Below are 17665 nucleotides of genomic sequence, written 5' to 3' on the forward strand. Positions count from 1 at the left end.
ATGTTTAAATAAACTTTTCTTCCCCTTTAAAAAAAAAAAAAAAAAAAAAAAAAAAAAAGAACAACACAAGGATATTCACGCTCACCAGGCCTCATCAATAATGCATTATAATTTCAACCCAGGGCATTAAGGTAGAAAAAAATAAATAAAAAGCACCCAGGTAGGGAAGAAAGAAGTAAAACTATTTCTATTTGCAGGTGACATAATCTTACAGAAAATCCTAAGGAGTCCACAAAAGAAAAACTCTCTAGAACCAGTAGGGTTCACTGGGGTCACAGGACGTAGCACCAATGCACAAAAATAAATTGTATTTCTACACAGTGGCAATGAACAATCCAAAAACTGAAATGAAGAAAAGAATTCTATTTACAGTAGTATCAAAAAAGAATTAAATATTTAGAACTAAGTATAAGAATGGTAAGATTTTTACATCAAAAAATACAAAATCTTTCAAAAGAAATGTTAAAGGGCCTAAGTGCACAGAAAGACATCTGTTTTCATAGACTAAATTTTGTTTGGATGGCAGTATTCCCCAAATCAGTGCTTATCAAAATCCCACTCATTTTTTGCAGAAATTGACAAGTTGACCTGGAATTTTACATGGATATGTATTCAGAGACCCAGAATAGTTGAAACAATCTTGGGGAAAAAAGAAAAAAAGTGGAGGATTCCTATTTACCAATTTTAAAATTTACTACAAAGCTATAATAGTCAAGACTATGGCACTGGCATGAGGATAGCATATAGATCAATGGAACAAAAGTTTTGATGAGGTTGTAAGGCAGTGGGGGTCAGAATAGTCTTTCTCAATAAATGGTTTTGGGATAACTGGATATCCACATGCAAAAGAATTAAGTTGGACCCCTCATGCCATACACAAAAATGAGCTCAGAAGTGACCTAGGGCCTAAATATAAGGCTAAAATTATATAATTCTTAGAAGAAAATGTAAGTATCAATCTTGATGCCCATGAACTGGGCAGTGGTTTATTGGATGTGACATGAAAAGCACAAGCAGCCATAATAGATAAACTGGGTACTCTTTAACAATAAAAAGACAATACGGTTAAAAATGGGCAAAGTTTTGAAAAGAACATTTTGTTTCTCGCCTAGTTTTTAATTTACAAAAGTAACTGAGTGATAACGTAAGGAGGTCAATGCTGTTGAAAGAAAAGTTTAATGTTATTCCCAGTTCCCCTAGAAAAGAGAGGCACAGCATAGCACACAGGGCCCCAGAGGAACACCGAGTTTCAGTCAGGAGCCAGGGCCTTGATTGGACTGTCCTTGGGAGGGCAGGGCAGGGTAAGCAGTTTAAGACTGGCTAATTTGAATATTTTTAGCAGACTTTGGGCTATAGGAATAGTCTCTAGTTGCCTAATCCCTGGCCTGGGATGATTTAGGCCAGGGAAAATATTTGCTTGGTTTATGAGTTAAATAAGGAGACAGTTGGGGCTGTAGATTCAGGATTCCTTCTTTTGCATATACACGATGTGCTCGCAAATAAGCTGTTTCCTACCTTTGGTAGTTAGCTAGCCCTGAGAGAGCAGGTCTTCCCCGACAGCAAGTTTTTTAAATTGTAAAGACATCAGATAATACAGAAAATCTGAAAAAAAATGGTTAATTCACATTTCTCTGAAGAAGATACACAAATGACCAGTAAGTACTAAAAAGGTTTACCACACTGTTAACCACTAGACACAGGTGAATTAAAAGCCACTATGAGATGCTACTTCATGCCCACTAATATGACTATAATCGTGAGGATATATAGTAACAGGTGTTGGCAAGGCTGTAGAGAAGTTAGAATTCTCACTCGTAGCTCCTGGGAATGTAAAAATGATACGGCTGCTTAGAAAACCAGTTCAGCATTTCCTTGAAAAATTAGAAGTGCCACATAATGCAGCAGTTTTACTCCATATGAAATGAAAATGTTATTTATAGTAGCCAAAAGTGTAGATAACCCCAGTGTCATCAATTGATAAATAAAATGTGGTGTGCAGGAATGAAGTATTGATACAGGTCACAGTTTGGGTGCACCATCAACACATGCTGAGACACAGAGGCTGCATGTCATATTCTGTTTTTGTGAAATAGCCAAAAGAGGCAAGTTCATAGAGATATAAGGTCAGTCAGTAGTTACCACGGGCTGGGGAGAGGAAGGGGGAATGATTGCTAAAGGGCTTGGGGTTTGGGGGGGGGATAATGAGAATGTTCTGGAATTAGACACTGGTGATAGTTGTACAACTTTGTGAATACTAGATATTAAAAACCACTGAACTGCGTAATTTTAAAAAGTGTCATTTATAATGACTGAATTATATCTCAGATTTTTAAAAAAGACTATAAAGATGGTCTTAGATTTAAAGACTTAAAAGACGATTTAACACTGGGCAGCACAATAAGAAAGCTGAAGGGTAACTTCTAGAATTTCATTGTCCTAGGTGATTCCATTGCTCTTTTGTTTTCTTATTATGTTAATTTAGTCTTGTTTCATTTATAATTGATGAGTAATGATAAAATAATTCCTGAGACAATGAAAAGGCAAAAAATGTCTCTAGACATGGGAAGAGTCCTGACTGCCTATGATGTATTATGGGCTTGTCAGGGATGCGTATTGAGGCCAGTGGGCCAACCTGTATGGAAATTATAAGGTAGAATGAGTTTTATTCTGCTTCTTTTTAAAAATTAAATTTATCTTAGTTCTTTGAAAACTCTAAGAAAGAATAAAAGTCATGAAATAGCAGCAACTCCCCAAAAGTAGTTAGAAATGTTAACAACAACAACAAACCTCAAAAACTAAACCTGGGCCACCCTGATGGCACACTGAGGGTTAAGGAGGTGGCCTCTGCGCGGGGTCTTGCATGGTAGATGTCACTAGCCAGTGCAGGTAGGGATGGTGACAAGAGTGGTGGGATTGTGCATTCCAGGTTCAGTGACCTGGAATTGTCGGGGTGGGCACCACCTTTAACTTGACCGGATAACGGTATACTAGTCTTTGACACAAGAACTGATTGCGGGTCCCAGACAGCATCTGCTCTGAGCTCAGGTGGGCAGGTCTTTATTGCTGGTGGAAGCTGTCTTCACAGGATACGGGCAGCCCTAAGCACTGCTGAGCTCTGCTGCTTTACTTCATTGTTGTTCACAGAATGTCCTGTCTTTCTGACACAGGCTACTTACCAAAAGCTACTACCTCTGTACTTCCCAAGGTCCGTAAAGGAGGAGCACAGGTCATTGCCATACCTGCCTGCCGACATTGGAAACGCAGAAGGGGAGCCCGTGGTGCCTGAACGGCAGATCAGAATAAGTGAAAAACCTGGTGCTCCAGAGGGTGAGTTCCAGGAACAGAATAAGACACCAACCACCGAAGAATTAAGGAGTTCAGCCTGACCTTTGGGAACCTCTCGATGAGCATGACACTAAGATCAAGACCAGCTTAGAAGTTTTTAGTCTTATTCTTGTTGAAATTTATTCTTTAAATTTTAAAATAAAATTATAAATAGGTAGGTAGGTAAACAGATACTGTGTCAAGTCTGTGTTAGGCAGTGGGGATTCAGAGGTGGATACACAACAACCTAATGAAGTTTACATGTGTACAGCCTCGTGCAGGATGCTGTGCAGATGAGGATCATCTAAAATTTTAAACAGTTTTAACAGCGTCCTCTAAAAGCCATGCTTAATGTTAAATACTAAGACAAGAGCACTGTAGTTATTTTATTTCTTCAGGTTGTATTCTCATGTAAGTTGAAGTTAACAGACTTAACAGATTGAAAATACTTAAGGCCTAGATCTACAAGGTGACACTATTTTCTGACATATAAACACAAATCAAGCGCTCTTTCAGAATATTGGATAGAAGAGAACCTTTTGGCTAATGACTTAGCCTTACCTGCAGTCCAGCACTGACGTATCAAGTAGGTTTTGCTACTTATTACTCCTTATCACAGTAAGCTCATTTTATGGAGGAAGAATTATATGGTGGTGACCATTTGATGGTTACAGGCATGAGGATTTCCAAATAACACTAGGTGTTATTTCAAGTCACTTCACTATTGGAGACTCCCCCAAAGTAATATATGTACATATATATAATCTGCTTTACTTGAGGGATTAAAGGAAAATTTATTCCTGGGTAATTTTTAGAGGAAGCAGGTCTTTCTGGTTGTTAGCCAGTCATAGTTTCAAGTGCAATGAACTAAATGTGGGAAAGTCTCAGCTGATGGACCACTAGGCTGTGATTCAAATCACATTGCCTTGGGAAGCTCCCTGTGGTATAAGGTATGTTTTAGGGTATTGCAGGGGTAATATCCCCCATAGGTCTAGTAAGGCGGGAGCCACCACACTAAGACATTGTGTTCCACCAGGCAAACTCATAATGATCCTAAAGATTGATCAGAAAGCTTAGTTACTAACTTGTAGTGAGAACTGTAACTCTCAAACAGACCAAAATGACTGTGTTAGTATATCCAGTGTAGGAAAGCAGGATGCTAAACTATAATTAAAATATCCCTTAGTGATAGTGGATTATATCCTGTGATCCTGGGGCATTCCTCTTCCTTGAAGCATTACCTGACAAAACGGCTGGAGTTTGTGTGCCAGTGAGTCAGGTGCTCCCGTTAAGCAGTGATGTGTAAGGGCTCCCAGTGTTCTTTATATTTCATTTCTGTTAGATGCTATGTGATGAGCCATCGTTAAAACCAAATACAAACTGATGAGTCATTTTGCATATTGGTCCCATCTACTCTTTTCTTTCTAGAGTTATTTGATTTCATATTCCTAAAACTTCTGTCATGCAGAGACAGGCAGTTTCTTTCATTATTTCAGTTCCACAAATACCTAAGTCTGATTTCAGTGTCATTCTCAAAAAATAACCTTAACCCTAGTTTTTGAGTTAACTCATGATCATCTGTATTGCAGCAGTCACAATCTGTTTTATTTACTGTCTAGTTTTGTTGTAAGTTCTCTATTCATAGTAGTATTTTTATTACAGACGACCATGAAGAAGAGGATGAAGGCTTAGGAGTTGATCTCTCTTTCATTGGCTCTCATGCTTTTGCTCGAATGGAAGGAGATATTGATAAGCAAAGAAAATTGATCCTTCAGGGACAATTATCAGAGGCAGCCCTGCAGAAGCAGCATCAAAGAAAGTAAGGCAAGCCCCTTTGGACTGTTAGACCCCAGAAACAAGAAAGGGACCCTGCATCTGTTGAGTGATCTATATGTATACATGATGTGTTCTAATTTATTTTTCATGTCAATCTAGTGAGGAAGATATTTTCCTTATTTTGTAGGTGCAAAAACCCAAAAGTTAAGAAAGTTATCAGTGGTCACAGTTACTGTGTGCTGAAGCCAGTGTTCGGACACGTGTCTGATTTCAGAGTTCCTCCTCTATCTGCTGTAATTGCAGCACACCTCCGTGTGAGGCTGCATTCTAAAAAAAAGCAGAAGCTGGGGGAAGGGAAAGGCAGTTACAAAGCTTTTATTTTACCATATTTTAAACTATAGTCTATAACATTTAAAAATGTTTTATTTCTCCTGGACTTTTTAATGCACCTGATCCATTTCTTTCAGGTGTTCTCTAAAGCAGTTCTGAATACATCTTTTTAAAAACATAGAAGCAGGCTCGGCGCCTGTGGCTCAAGCGGCTAAGGCGTCAGCCACGTACACCTGAGCTGACAGGTTCGAATCCAGCCTGGCCTGCCAAAAAAGGCCCACCAAACAACAATGACGGCTGCAACCAAAAAACAGCCGGGTGTTGTGGCAAGCGCCTATAGTCCCAGCTACTTGGGAGGCAGAGGCAGGAGACTCGCTCAAGCCCAGGAGTTGGAGGTTGCTGTGATGCCATGGCACTCTACCCAGGGCGACAGCTTGAGGCTCTGTCTCAAAAAATAAAAATAAAAAAATAAAACAAAACATAGAAACAGCTTTTGTAGTTTTGGGTAAAGTTTTCTACATTAATAGCCCTTGTAAAGCTAGCTGCTTTTCAAAATTTTGAAGAAAGTAAAAAAATAATAAATTATAAATGGCTGTTCTGCATTACCTTAGGATTGGTTGAGGGGTAACATCTCATGTGGTTGTTTTAAGCATTAAATGAGATAAGGTAATGAGCTTAGCATAATATTTGTCACTGCCATTCTCTTCAACACTGAGCAAATCATGGTCTGTTTTACCTTTGAGCTTTGGTGCTTGCCATTCCTTTTGGCTGACTACTTGCACCTTTAATTTCTGTCCACGTTTCAACTCAGAAGCAATTGCCTTTAGAAACTTAACTTCTGAGTCTGAAATAGATGCTGCCTCCTGCATACTTTTTTGAGACCCTATCCTTAAACCAAAGCAAAATATATAATAGCATTTATCATGCTGTGTTGTAATGATGTCTGAATGCTGTCAGTCTTCACTGATAAAGTAGGAGTTTGACTAAATGATCTATGGAGTCCCTTGCAGAATTAAAATTTTGTATTGGGCAGCACCTGTGGCTCAGTGAGAAGGGTGCCAGCCCCATATACCAAGGGTGGCAGGTTCAAACCCGGCCCCGGCCAAACTGCCACAAAAAAATAGCTGGGTGTTGTGGTGGGCACCTGTAGTCCCAGCTACTTGGGAGGCTGAGACAAGAGAATCACCTAAGCCCAGGAGTTGGCAGTTGCTGTGAGCTGTGATGCTACAGCACTCTACTGAGGGTAATAAAGTGAGACTCTGTCTCTACAAAAAAAAATAAAATTTTGTATCTACTCAGTCCGAGGTCTTCACTATTCTGATTTATTTTTTAGAACAAAAGCAAATTAGCCACTAGGGGGCAGCAAATAGCTTTTCCAAAGAATGCAGTCAAAGCAAATGATAGTTTCTGTGGTTTCTAAACCTGGCTGTGTAATAACCATCTGGCAGGTGTCTTCTTTGAATACAGTGACAGGCCAGGTGCAGTGGCTCACACCTGTAATGCCAGCACTTTGGGAGGCTGAGGCAAGAGGTTCACTTTAGACCAGGAGTTCAAGACCAGCCTGGGCTATAGCAAGTCCCCCTCTCCACAAACATGAATGAATGAATGAAGAACCATCTCTACAAAAATAAGTGAATGCATAACTGAACAGATAAATAAATAACAATTAAATATAGTGACTGGGCTTCTCATGTTCACATGGCTGCGACCTAGAACCAGTGATCTTTTTGGTCTCAGATCTCCTTTGCATTCTTAAAAATTGTTGAGAACCCCAGAAAGCTTTTGTTTACATGGCTTGTATCCATTGATGTTTATCAAATGAGAAATTATTTATTAATTAATTAAAAACAATCATCTTTGTTTGGGGTTTTTGTTTGTTTGTTTTTCTTTTTAGTGATAGTTCTCATTGTATTGCTCAAGTTGTTCTTAACTCCTGGGCTCAAGAGATCGTCCTACCTCAGCTTCCCACATAGCCAGTTATCATGTTTCTGTCTTTGAAAAATAACAATATTTTTCAATATAGTTAAGAATAGCAGTGTTTTGTATTCTTTCAGTGTTTGGCTTAATAAAGGACAGCTGGATTCTCATGTCTGCATTCTTACTGTTACAATAAGTTGTTTGAAGAAAATCTGACCTCATTCAGATACATGTGTATAATTGGAAAAGGGAGCAGTGTCAATATTTTAATAGCCTTTTCAAATAATTGGGGATTATTACACCAGAATTTGATAAATGGTAGTATCTTAAACCTGACTTAAACCTGTGGAATCTCAAGCCATATCCATGAGTTTTTATATTCTGTTACATTAAAATGTGTTGTTCTATATTGCTTTTTTAAAAAACTCTATTATAAAGCAGACTTTATAACATGATACATTTTGTCTTTGGAAAATATTCAGAATCATTCAGATCTTCTAAGTACTAACACATTTTATTGTACAATATCAAAAACATATTTCTTTGTACCGTAACCAATCTCATTAGAAAAGTCTTTAAATATTGGGAATTGGTGGCGCCTGTGGCTCAAGGAGTAGGGCGCTGGCCCCATATACCACAGGTGGCAGTTTCAAACCCGGCCCCAGCCAAAAACTGCAAATAAATAAAATAAATATTGGGAACTTCAGGTTTCTGATGATAATACAAATTTCCACACACACACACACACACATATATTTTAAAGCTCTAGTTTTATCACTGGTAACAAATACTATTGATTGTTTTTCTTGAAATGACAGGGCCACTTTATTTTTGAGAAAATATCTGTCAGATACTCATGTTGAATAACTAGATTGTCGGTCATTGTTTGAAGTAAAAATGGTGTTGCATGAAAAAGCACCTCGTTCAGATCACAGCTGAAATAGTCACCCAGTGCTTTTCTTCAGGGCAACCTCAGACCTCCCTATGCAGAAGTTCTTTCTTCTCATTTCATTATGCAATAATACTAAGAAGTGTGTTCTCAGTGGTTGATTTAGTAAAATTAATAATCTTTACTTTGTCAAGAACATTCTTAAATGAAGCTGGCTTACTTTATTTCTGTGGGTATTTGGCACTGAAGAATTCAATGACGACTACTCTAGTTTGGTGCCTTTGTGCCACTGCCTGGTTTTATGCTAAGGCTGTTACCGGCCACTTTTTACCCAACAGTTACTTTTGTACCATTAGTGAAAAGACAAATAATGTCTTTGTGTTATTACAGAAATATTAGGTTATTAAATCTAAAATGTCCGATTTCAAATCAAGAGTTTAGTTTATTCTACGTCAGACAAGAAGGAGTATAATTAAAATGTGTGCCTGAACTATTAACCCAGTTTTACTATCTTAACCACAGCTTGTTTATGCCAGCTATAGACAAGTCTGGAGAGCAAGTGGCAATAAAATCGCAAAAGGCAATTTCCACAGCTTGTCAAGAATTGACTATTTTTCCTTGTAGCGAAGCCTGGTCGAAAGCCTGGAAGAAGTGGTAGTGAGTGGCTGCAAGGTCTGGTGAATACTGTAGAGGACAGAAAGTTTCCAAGGTCAGCTTCCGTAGTCTGAACACTGTTGTTTGTGTGACATGTGGTCAGCATTGCCTTACAAGAGGACTGGCCTGTTTCTACTGACCAGTCTCTGCAGCTTAATCACAAGCATCCTCATCATTTTGTCTGGTTGGTCGCAGTAGATATCCTCTGTCATTGGCTAACCAGGTTCATGCAGCTGTACTGAGTATTACCAGCACTGGACCACCAGACAGACACCATTAGCTTTTTTTGACTGTCTTTTAGCCCATCATCTTTATCTGATAATTGCGCTGAACACTTACGATTATCAAAAAGAAACCATGTTTCATCACACATGACAATATGGTGTAGAAATGGGTTGCCTGTATGTTGCGAAGAAGCAAAGAACAGTGAGCTTCGAGACAGTTTCTCTTCTGGCACTCATTAAATTCGTTTGGAACCCATCTGTCCCACTTCTTACCTTGCTGATTTGTTTCAAATGGCTCGATATTGTTGGAATAGTAATGTCACACCTTGCTGCTGATTCACACATAGACTGAGATAGATTTTAGCTCATCGTTATCCACTTCGGTTTGAGGTCACCCATGTGGCTCTTTTTTTTTTTTTTAATTAATTTATTTATTTATTTTCCAGTTTTGGGCCCGGGGTGGGTTTGAACCTGCCACCTCTGGCATATGGGGCCAGCGCTCTACTCCTTTGAGCCACAGGCGCCGCCACCATGTAGCTCATTTTTAAGATTAAAATCACCAGAATGGAACTTCTCATACCACTGACATATTGTGGGTTCATTAGCCACATCCTTCCCAAACACTTCCTTGATATTTTGAGCCATTTGCATTACATTGGTTTCACGATGGAATTAATATTAAAAAATACCACAAATTTTTTATTTATCCATGGTTTCACAGTGACACCTATGGCTCAGCTGGTAGGGGGCTGGCCCCATATGCTGAGGGTGGTGGGTTCAAACCCAGCTCTGGCCAAACTGCAACAAAAAAATAGCTGGGCATTGTGGCGGGCACCTGTACTCCCAGCTACTTGGGAGGCTGAGGCAAGAGAATCACCTAAGCCCAGGAGCTGGAGGTTGCTGTGAGTTGTGACGCCACCGCACTCTATGGAGTAAGGACTATGGAGTGAGACTCTGTCTCTAAAAAAAAAAAAGATGAAAGATATCACGAGCCAAAATGGGCACTTGAAAGAATGAAGACATCTCAACTGTTAAAAACTTACTACTTAAAGAAACTGGACATTTTATACTTCATAACCTAATAGTTTGGACTTTGCAAACCCTCTGAAGATGTCTCACACTCTGAGAACCACTGTGGTCTCTCACCACACTTTGTATTGGGAAGGTGATCATCTAGTTCAGTTTTCCAAAATGAAGTTCACAAACTGTCCACATTGGAATTACCAAGCGTGCTTATTAAAAATGTGTGGGCTCCACACCACCAAACTTCCTAAGTCAGACCTTCTGTGAAAAGCATGTAGGAATCTTCCTTGTGGAGTTTCTTAGGTGATTCTTCTTTGCCATAAATCACTGATCCACTGAGCCCCCTTTACAGGAAGTGAATTGATCCCACAGTGTGGCTTGACCACAGTTACAGCTCCTGGAGGGAGAGCTTTCAGAGTCTCCTCCGCAGAGCTTCCTCCTCTACCACCATCTTCAACACACTCACCCAAACCAACTTCAAAGAAGTTTGGAAAGGACTAGAGATTTTTTATATACATATACAAAGAACTGCACACTTATCACCTTTCTCAAATCAGTCAAACCCTGCCTTCCCCTCCACTCCCCTCCCTTCTCTTCTCCTCTCCCTCTCTCTCTCTTTTTCACATACCCCTTTTTCATTTCTTTGGGAAATGGTGCAGATAGTCTGGAATTCTCTTTTAAGTTGGTCTTTGGGCAGTATACTATCTCTCTTCTCAAATGAATTGATTTGCTTCATTTAATAACTACAACTTCAAACCAGTATCAAAATGAATATATATTCACTAAGTCTGTACTTTCTGAAAGGAGTCCCCAGCAAAGGGGTAGGTTGTAGGAAGGCATATGAAGTAGTATATAAAGCACTGTCCTTTGTATTGGTGGGGACCTTGCTCTTGAGAGTCAAATTTGTTACAGAGTTGGCTTTTTACAACTTGGTTCAGGAAACATTGGATGCTTATTCTATAAGACAATATTATAGGTAAAAGTATACAGGAATAAAGTAGTTTCCATCTTCTGGAAAGTCATGAGTGAGCCATAGTCAGAGAATTGAAGTGCGTTGGGGTGCAAGTTCTGAGTGGCAGTCGGGCTGTCGCGCATGTCCAGTCAGCAGTGGTTGCAGGCGTGGAGCAGACCACATCCTGGGCTCCAGCTGTCCCCCTCTGAGTGATAAGTTATATCTGAAACAAAAGATTTTTCAGTTTCCTGTTTATGTACCCAGTACCTGCAGTGATTAAAGATGAGGTTTTATATCTGTAACACACAATACTTCAAAGTGATGCTAAAATCTTTAGACAAAATAAACTTAACAGTTCATTTGAGCAAAGAAATACTCATGAATCCGGCAACACCTAAAGCCAGAAGAGATTCAGAGATTCTCACTCTGCAACATGATGAACAGCGGGCTTTTAGAGGACTGAGGAGGAAAAGTAAGGAAATTCCTTGCCTGACTACAGCTAGATATTTGCCTTCTTGGGGTATGATCCAGCCAGTTGATTGACTGTGATTGGCTGAAACTCAGTTTAGTTATTTGTTTTTTCCAAAACTAGTCAGTTACGAAGAATTCCTCTAAGTTACATTTTGTTATGACTATATGAGGGTTTCTGGTACAGAAAAGAAAACAAAACAGGCTAATAGCCTCCACTTGGTTTGCTTTAACAGTGATAACGGCACTTCTTAAAAGGATGGTCAAGAATGATCCAAGGATCCTGGTACCCTTTCAGCAGGCTTGTCAGGTCAAACTGTTTTCATAATGTTGCTAAGATTTATTTTTCCTTTTCATTCACATTGTCTCTCAGTGTTCAATGGAGTTTTCTGGAGGCTACTTGAGGTATGGTACTGCAGTATATTAACTGCAGAAGCAGATAAGAGAATCTAGCAGAAATTAAAGACATTTGGAAAAACTAAAAGAGTACAATTTTTCCCCCTAAATACAGCTTTTTTAAATTAAAAATAAAAGTTATGGTCAAAGAATGTGTTTTATTTTCAAATTAAATATTTTTAGAATTTGTTTTATTTCTAATATGGTAAGTATTAAAGATATAACTGACATGAGCAAAGGTGTTTAGCCTCCTCAGTACTTTATTTTATTTTATTTCTTTCTTTTTTTTTTTTTTTTTTGGAGACAGAGCCTCAAGCTGTCCTCCTGGGTAGAGTGCCATGGCCTCACAGCTCACAGCAACCTCCAACTCCTGGGCTTAAGCGATTCTCCTGCCTCAGCCTCCCAAGTAGCAGGGACCACAGGCGCCCACCACAGTGCCCTGGCTATTTTTTGGTTGCAGCTGGCATTGTTGTTTGGTGGGCCGGGCTGGATTCAAACCCGCCACCTTAGGTGTATGTGGCTGGCACCATAGCCACTTGAGCCATAGGTGCCAAGCCTATTTTTTTATTTTAAAATATTAAGGGAAGTATAAGAATTTTTATTACATAAGTATCTTGTATAATGCTTAAGCCAGGGCTTCTGGTGTGCTCATCCCCAGAATAGTATTCATTGTACCCAGTAGGTAAGCTTTTATCCCACCCCCACCCTCCCGCCCTCTACCCTTCTTGGTTTTTTCATGTCCTTTATGTCACTTTGTGCTTATGTGTACCCATTTATTAGTTCCCATTACTAGTAAGAACATAAGACATTTGGTTTTCCATTCCTGACCTACTTCACTTAGCACAGTGGTCTCTAGTTCCGTCCACATTGCTGCAAAAGTCATTATTTCATTCCAGTTTGAGGTTGGACTCCTTAGTGTACGTATGTACCACGTTTTCTTTATCTGCTCGTGAATTGGAGGGCACTTAGGTTGATTCCACATTTTTGCAATCGTGAATTGTGCTGCAGCAAACATTCAAGGGCAGGTGTCTTTTTGATAAATGACTTCATTTCCTTTAGGTAGATACCCAGCAATGGGATTGCTGGATTGAATAGCAGGTCTATGTTTATTTCTTTGAGGACTCTCCATATTGTTTCCTGTACAGGTTGTACCAATTTGCAGCCCTTTAATAGTGTATAAGAAGTGTTCCTTTGTTTCTACATCCACACCAACATCTGTTGTTCTTTTTATTTTTTAATAATGGCATTGTCATTTTAATTTGCTTTTTTCTTCTTTTTTGATTTGCATTTCTCTTATCATTAGTGATACTGAGCATTTTTTCATGTTTTTATTGGCTGTTTGTCTGTCTTCTTTCAAAAAACTTCTGTTCATGTCTTATGCCCACTTTTTGATGGGGTTTTTCTTGCTGATTTGAGTTCTTTGTAGATTCTGCATATCAGTCCTTTGTCATATGTATAGTTTGCAAATATTTTCTCCCATTCTGTAGGTCGTCTGTTCACTCTTGGTTATTTTCTTTGATGTATAGAAGCTTTGTAAGAGCCATTTATTTGTTTTTGTTGTTTTATTTGCCTTTGAGTACATAGCCATAAATTATTTGCCTAGGCCAATGTCCAAAAGAGTTTTCCTACATTTTCTTCTAGGATTTTTATGCAAGTCTCTAATCCATCTTGAATTAATTTTTATATGTGGCGAGTGATAGGGATCCTGTTTCATCTTTCTGCATGTGGCTATCCAGTTTTCCCAGCACCATTAATTGAATAGTACTTCTTTTCCCCCATTGTCTACTTTTTTGAAGATCATTTGATTATTGGTAGATGGTTTTATATCTTAATTCTCTACGCTGTCCCTTTGGTCTTTAACTCTGCTTTTATACAAGTACCATGTTGTTTTGGTTATTACAGCCTTACAGTATAATTTGAAGTCAGGTAATGTGATGCCTCCAGATTTGTTCTTTTTGCTTACGATTGCTTTGACTATTTGGTCTCTTTTTTAGTTCCAAATGAAATTTAGGAATATTTTTTCTATATTTGAAATATAATGCAGGCATTTTAATGGGGATCGCATTGAATCTGTAAATTACTTTGGGCGACATGGACATTTTAACAATGTTGATTCTACCAGTCCATGAGCAGGGGATGTTTTTCCATTTGTTTGTGTCATCTGCAGTTTGTGAAACAAACAGTTGGTTCTTTGAAAAAATGAAATTAATAGATCACTAGCTAGATTTAAGCAGAAGTACACAAGAAAGGACTAAAATAATATCAACCAGAAGTAAAAAGTGATACATTACAACTGATACAGCAGAAATACAGAATCTCATCCATGAATAGTATGAAAACCTCTAGGTGTGCAAACTGGAAAACCTAGAAGAAATAACTAAATTCTAGGAAACACACAATCTCCCAAAGCTAAATCAAGAAGAAATAAAAACCCTGAACAGACCAATAATGAGCAGTGAGATTAAAGTAGTAATAAAAAAAAAAGTCCCACAAAAAGGCCCTGAGCTTAATAGATTCACAGCCAAATTCTACCAGACCTACAAAGAACTGGTACCTATTCTGCAGAAACTATTTCATAACATCCGGGAGGAGGGAATCCTCCTTGTCTCATTCTGTAAAGCCGGTTTCACTGTGATACAAAAGTCAGGAAAGGACACAACAAAGAAGAGAAAACTACACACCAGTATCCGTTATGAAGATAGATGCAAAAATCCTCAACAAAATAACTAGCAGATCAGCAGCACATCAAAAAGGTAATTCACCATGATCATGTGCATTTCTTCCCAAGGCTGCAAGGTTGTTTTAACATATGCAAGTCAAGAAAGATAATTTACCACAGAAACAAAGACCACATGATCACCTCAATAGATGTAGAGAAAGCATTTGATAAAATCCAGCACTGTTTCTTGATAGAAACTCTTGACAAACTTGTCATAGAAGGAATATACCTCAAATTTATAAGAGCCATATATGACACACCCACAACCAGCATCATACTTATAGGAGTATAAAGTGATGCACTGCTTTGGAAAGGAGGTTTGGCTTTATCTGCTTAAACTGAACATTTCTTATAACCTAGCACCTCCATTCCTAGGTATTTACACAAGACAGATTATGAACATGTATACCAGGAGACATGTATAACAAGGTGATTATAGCAGGGCTCACAGTAGCTAAGTGCTGGGAATAGCCCAAGTGTCCATCAGTGGGAGAATGGATGGAAAAAACTATGATTTTCCCTTAGTATGAATACATTATATATACAGATCCTTTATCCAAAATGCTTGGGACCAGAAGTGTTTTAAGTTTTTTATTTTTTCAGACTTTGAAATAGTTTCATTACACTTACCAGTTGAGCATTCCAAGCCTAAAAACCCAAGATGTTACATTGAGAATTTCCTGTGGGTGTCATTTTGGTCTTAAAAAGTTTCAGATTTCGGATCATTTCAGATTTAGGGATTTTACATTTGAGATGTTTAATCTGTAATTGTCAAAATGTATGAGCAACATTGAAATCCAACAATATGGATGAATCTTAGTAATATTTAATAAGTCAAAAAACTAAGACCCCAAAGATTATATACAGCACAATGAACTTTTTTAATAGTTAAGAACAACCAAAAATACTAATCATAGCTTCTATTGAATATATATAAGTGAAGAATTAAAACTATGTACAAAAGACATCAAGGTAATAATGAGCCTAGGATTTCAGATAATGGTGGACAGCGGTAAGGAGTTAGAATTGCAGGGAAGAAGTATGAATAGATGTGGGTTATTGTAAAGGTAATCACTTGTTGTGGGTTGTAGGTTTTGGGGTACTTAGTATTTCTTTAAAAATGACTAGTTGTATAACCAGTAGACCATGCACATACCAATAGTGAGAGTGTTTTGAACCAAAGATGATGATTAATTCTATTTTGTGCATCTGAGTTCCAGTTTAAAAAAATTAGCTCAGTGGGTAGGGTGCCAGCCACATGCACCGAGGCTGGCAGGTTCCCACCCGGTCCGGGCCAGCTAAAACAACAATAACAACTTAAACAAACAAACAAACAAAATAGCTGGACATTGTGGCTGGCGCCTGTAGTCCCAGCTACTTGGGAGGCTGAGACAAGAGAATCACTTAAGCCCAAGAGTTTGAGGTTGCTGTGAGCTGTGACGCCACGACACTCTACCCAGGGTGACAGCTTGAGACTGTCTCAAAAAAAAAAAAAAAATTTTTTTTTTTTCAGAGTTCATTGAATATATAATTATTGAGTGTTAGACCTACCCTGGTGATTGGCTAGAAAAATAAGATAAATATGACATATTCCCTATCTTGTGGTCTGATGGAATGGAAGCAGACCTTGCAGTAAGGGGAGAAAGCCTTGTACTGACAATAGATAAGTCCCTGGGGAACAAAGATGGGAGAAGTTTCCACCACGTGTCTGGAAACTTACATCTGCTCCGCTCCCCTGCCCCATCCCAGTCCCATTCTCAGCATACAGACTTGATTGATAGCGTATTTAGATTTCTATTGTGCTTATCTGAGTCTGTCTTATTATGAAGTTATCTTTGTTTGTTATATATCTTTGTAATATAGTACTGTCTCATGTATCAACTTTAAACTCTTTGAAGCTAACTGTACCATCTCAGGTATTATTTCATGTTCCCAGAATACTTCCCATAATATTCATGTTTATTATGTCATTCAGGGAAGATTTGAGTTCCTGTCATGACCTAAGCATTGGATTTATTCAATACATCTTTGAAAAGTGAAGTGGTAGATGAGTAAACAGAGTATAGAAATTGATAGGTCTTTATCAAATGCCTATGATATGTGCATATGCTTTGTGCTAGGACCTATGATACTTATTAGCTGTGTAAGGTATATTTTGCTGTTTGGTCTTGTGGAGAAGACTTCATTATAAAAAGAATTAGAAAACAGTAGAATTGTAGAAACAAAAACAAAACAAACGCTCTACTACCCCATTTGGGGTTTGATGTCATAATTATATCTTTTTATGTTGTGTATCCCGTAACAAATTATTGTGGTTATTATTTTTAGTAGTTTTGTCTTTTGCCTTTATGCTAAAGATATTAGATGTTATATTAAGTGAAATAAGCCAGGCACAGAAAAACAAACACTGTGTACGGAATCTTAAAGTGTTGGACCCATGCAAGCAAAGACTAGAACGGTGGTCACCAGGGGTTGGAGAACGGGGTAAGACTGGGGAGATGTTGGTTAAAGGATACAAATTGCAGTTAGGCAGGAGGAGTAAGTTGCAGATACCTACAGCAAGGTGGCTCTGGTCAGCAGCATATTGTGTACTTGAAAACTGCTAAGAGTAGAGTTTAACTGTTCTCACCACAAAAAAATAACGATGTGAGGTGATGGATATGTTAATTAGCTTAATTTAACCATTCCACACTGTATACAATATCAAAATTTCTTGTATATCATTTATTGAAATATTAAAAAAACAGAATTGTGCGTTTAATTTAAATACAATAACCATAGGTGTCTTGACTTTCAAATTATATTTTTAAAACAGAATTAAAACTGTTGTCTTTGCTATTTCAGTTTGCGTAGATTGGTAAGTTACCAAATTTGAGAAGACAACTTCTTTTTTTTTTTTTTTTTTTTTTTTGAGGCAGAGCCTCAAGCTGTCCCCCTGGGTAGAGTGCCATGGCATTACAGCTCATAGCAACCTCCAACTCCTGGGCTCAAGC

General features: G+C 38.3%; 1 protein-coding gene across 3 annotated transcripts in view; it reads left to right on the forward strand.

The window, feature by feature from the left end:
* Positions 1-17665, forward strand: part of GDAP2 (ganglioside induced differentiation associated protein 2) — a 77208-nt gene that overhangs the window by 32034 nt on the left and 27509 nt on the right. For all 3 annotated transcript variants that reach the window (XR_001161460.2, XM_012807617.2, XM_023515498.1), the window contains 2 exons: positions 3168-3327; positions 4987-5143. Coding sequence is in view for 2 of the 3 variants with exons in the window: in XM_012807617.2 (XP_012663071.1) it covers positions 3168-3327; positions 4987-5143 (317 nt within the window). In the remaining variant the exon portion in view is untranslated. The remainder of the gene's footprint in view (positions 1-3167; positions 3328-4986; positions 5144-17665) is intronic.

This window comes from Otolemur garnettii, unplaced genomic scaffold (assembly GCF_000181295.1).
Source record: "Otolemur garnettii isolate 467f Iridium unplaced genomic scaffold, OtoGar3 scaffold00073, whole genome shotgun sequence".
Classification (NCBI taxonomy): domain Eukaryota; kingdom Metazoa; phylum Chordata; class Mammalia; order Primates; family Galagidae; genus Otolemur; species Otolemur garnettii.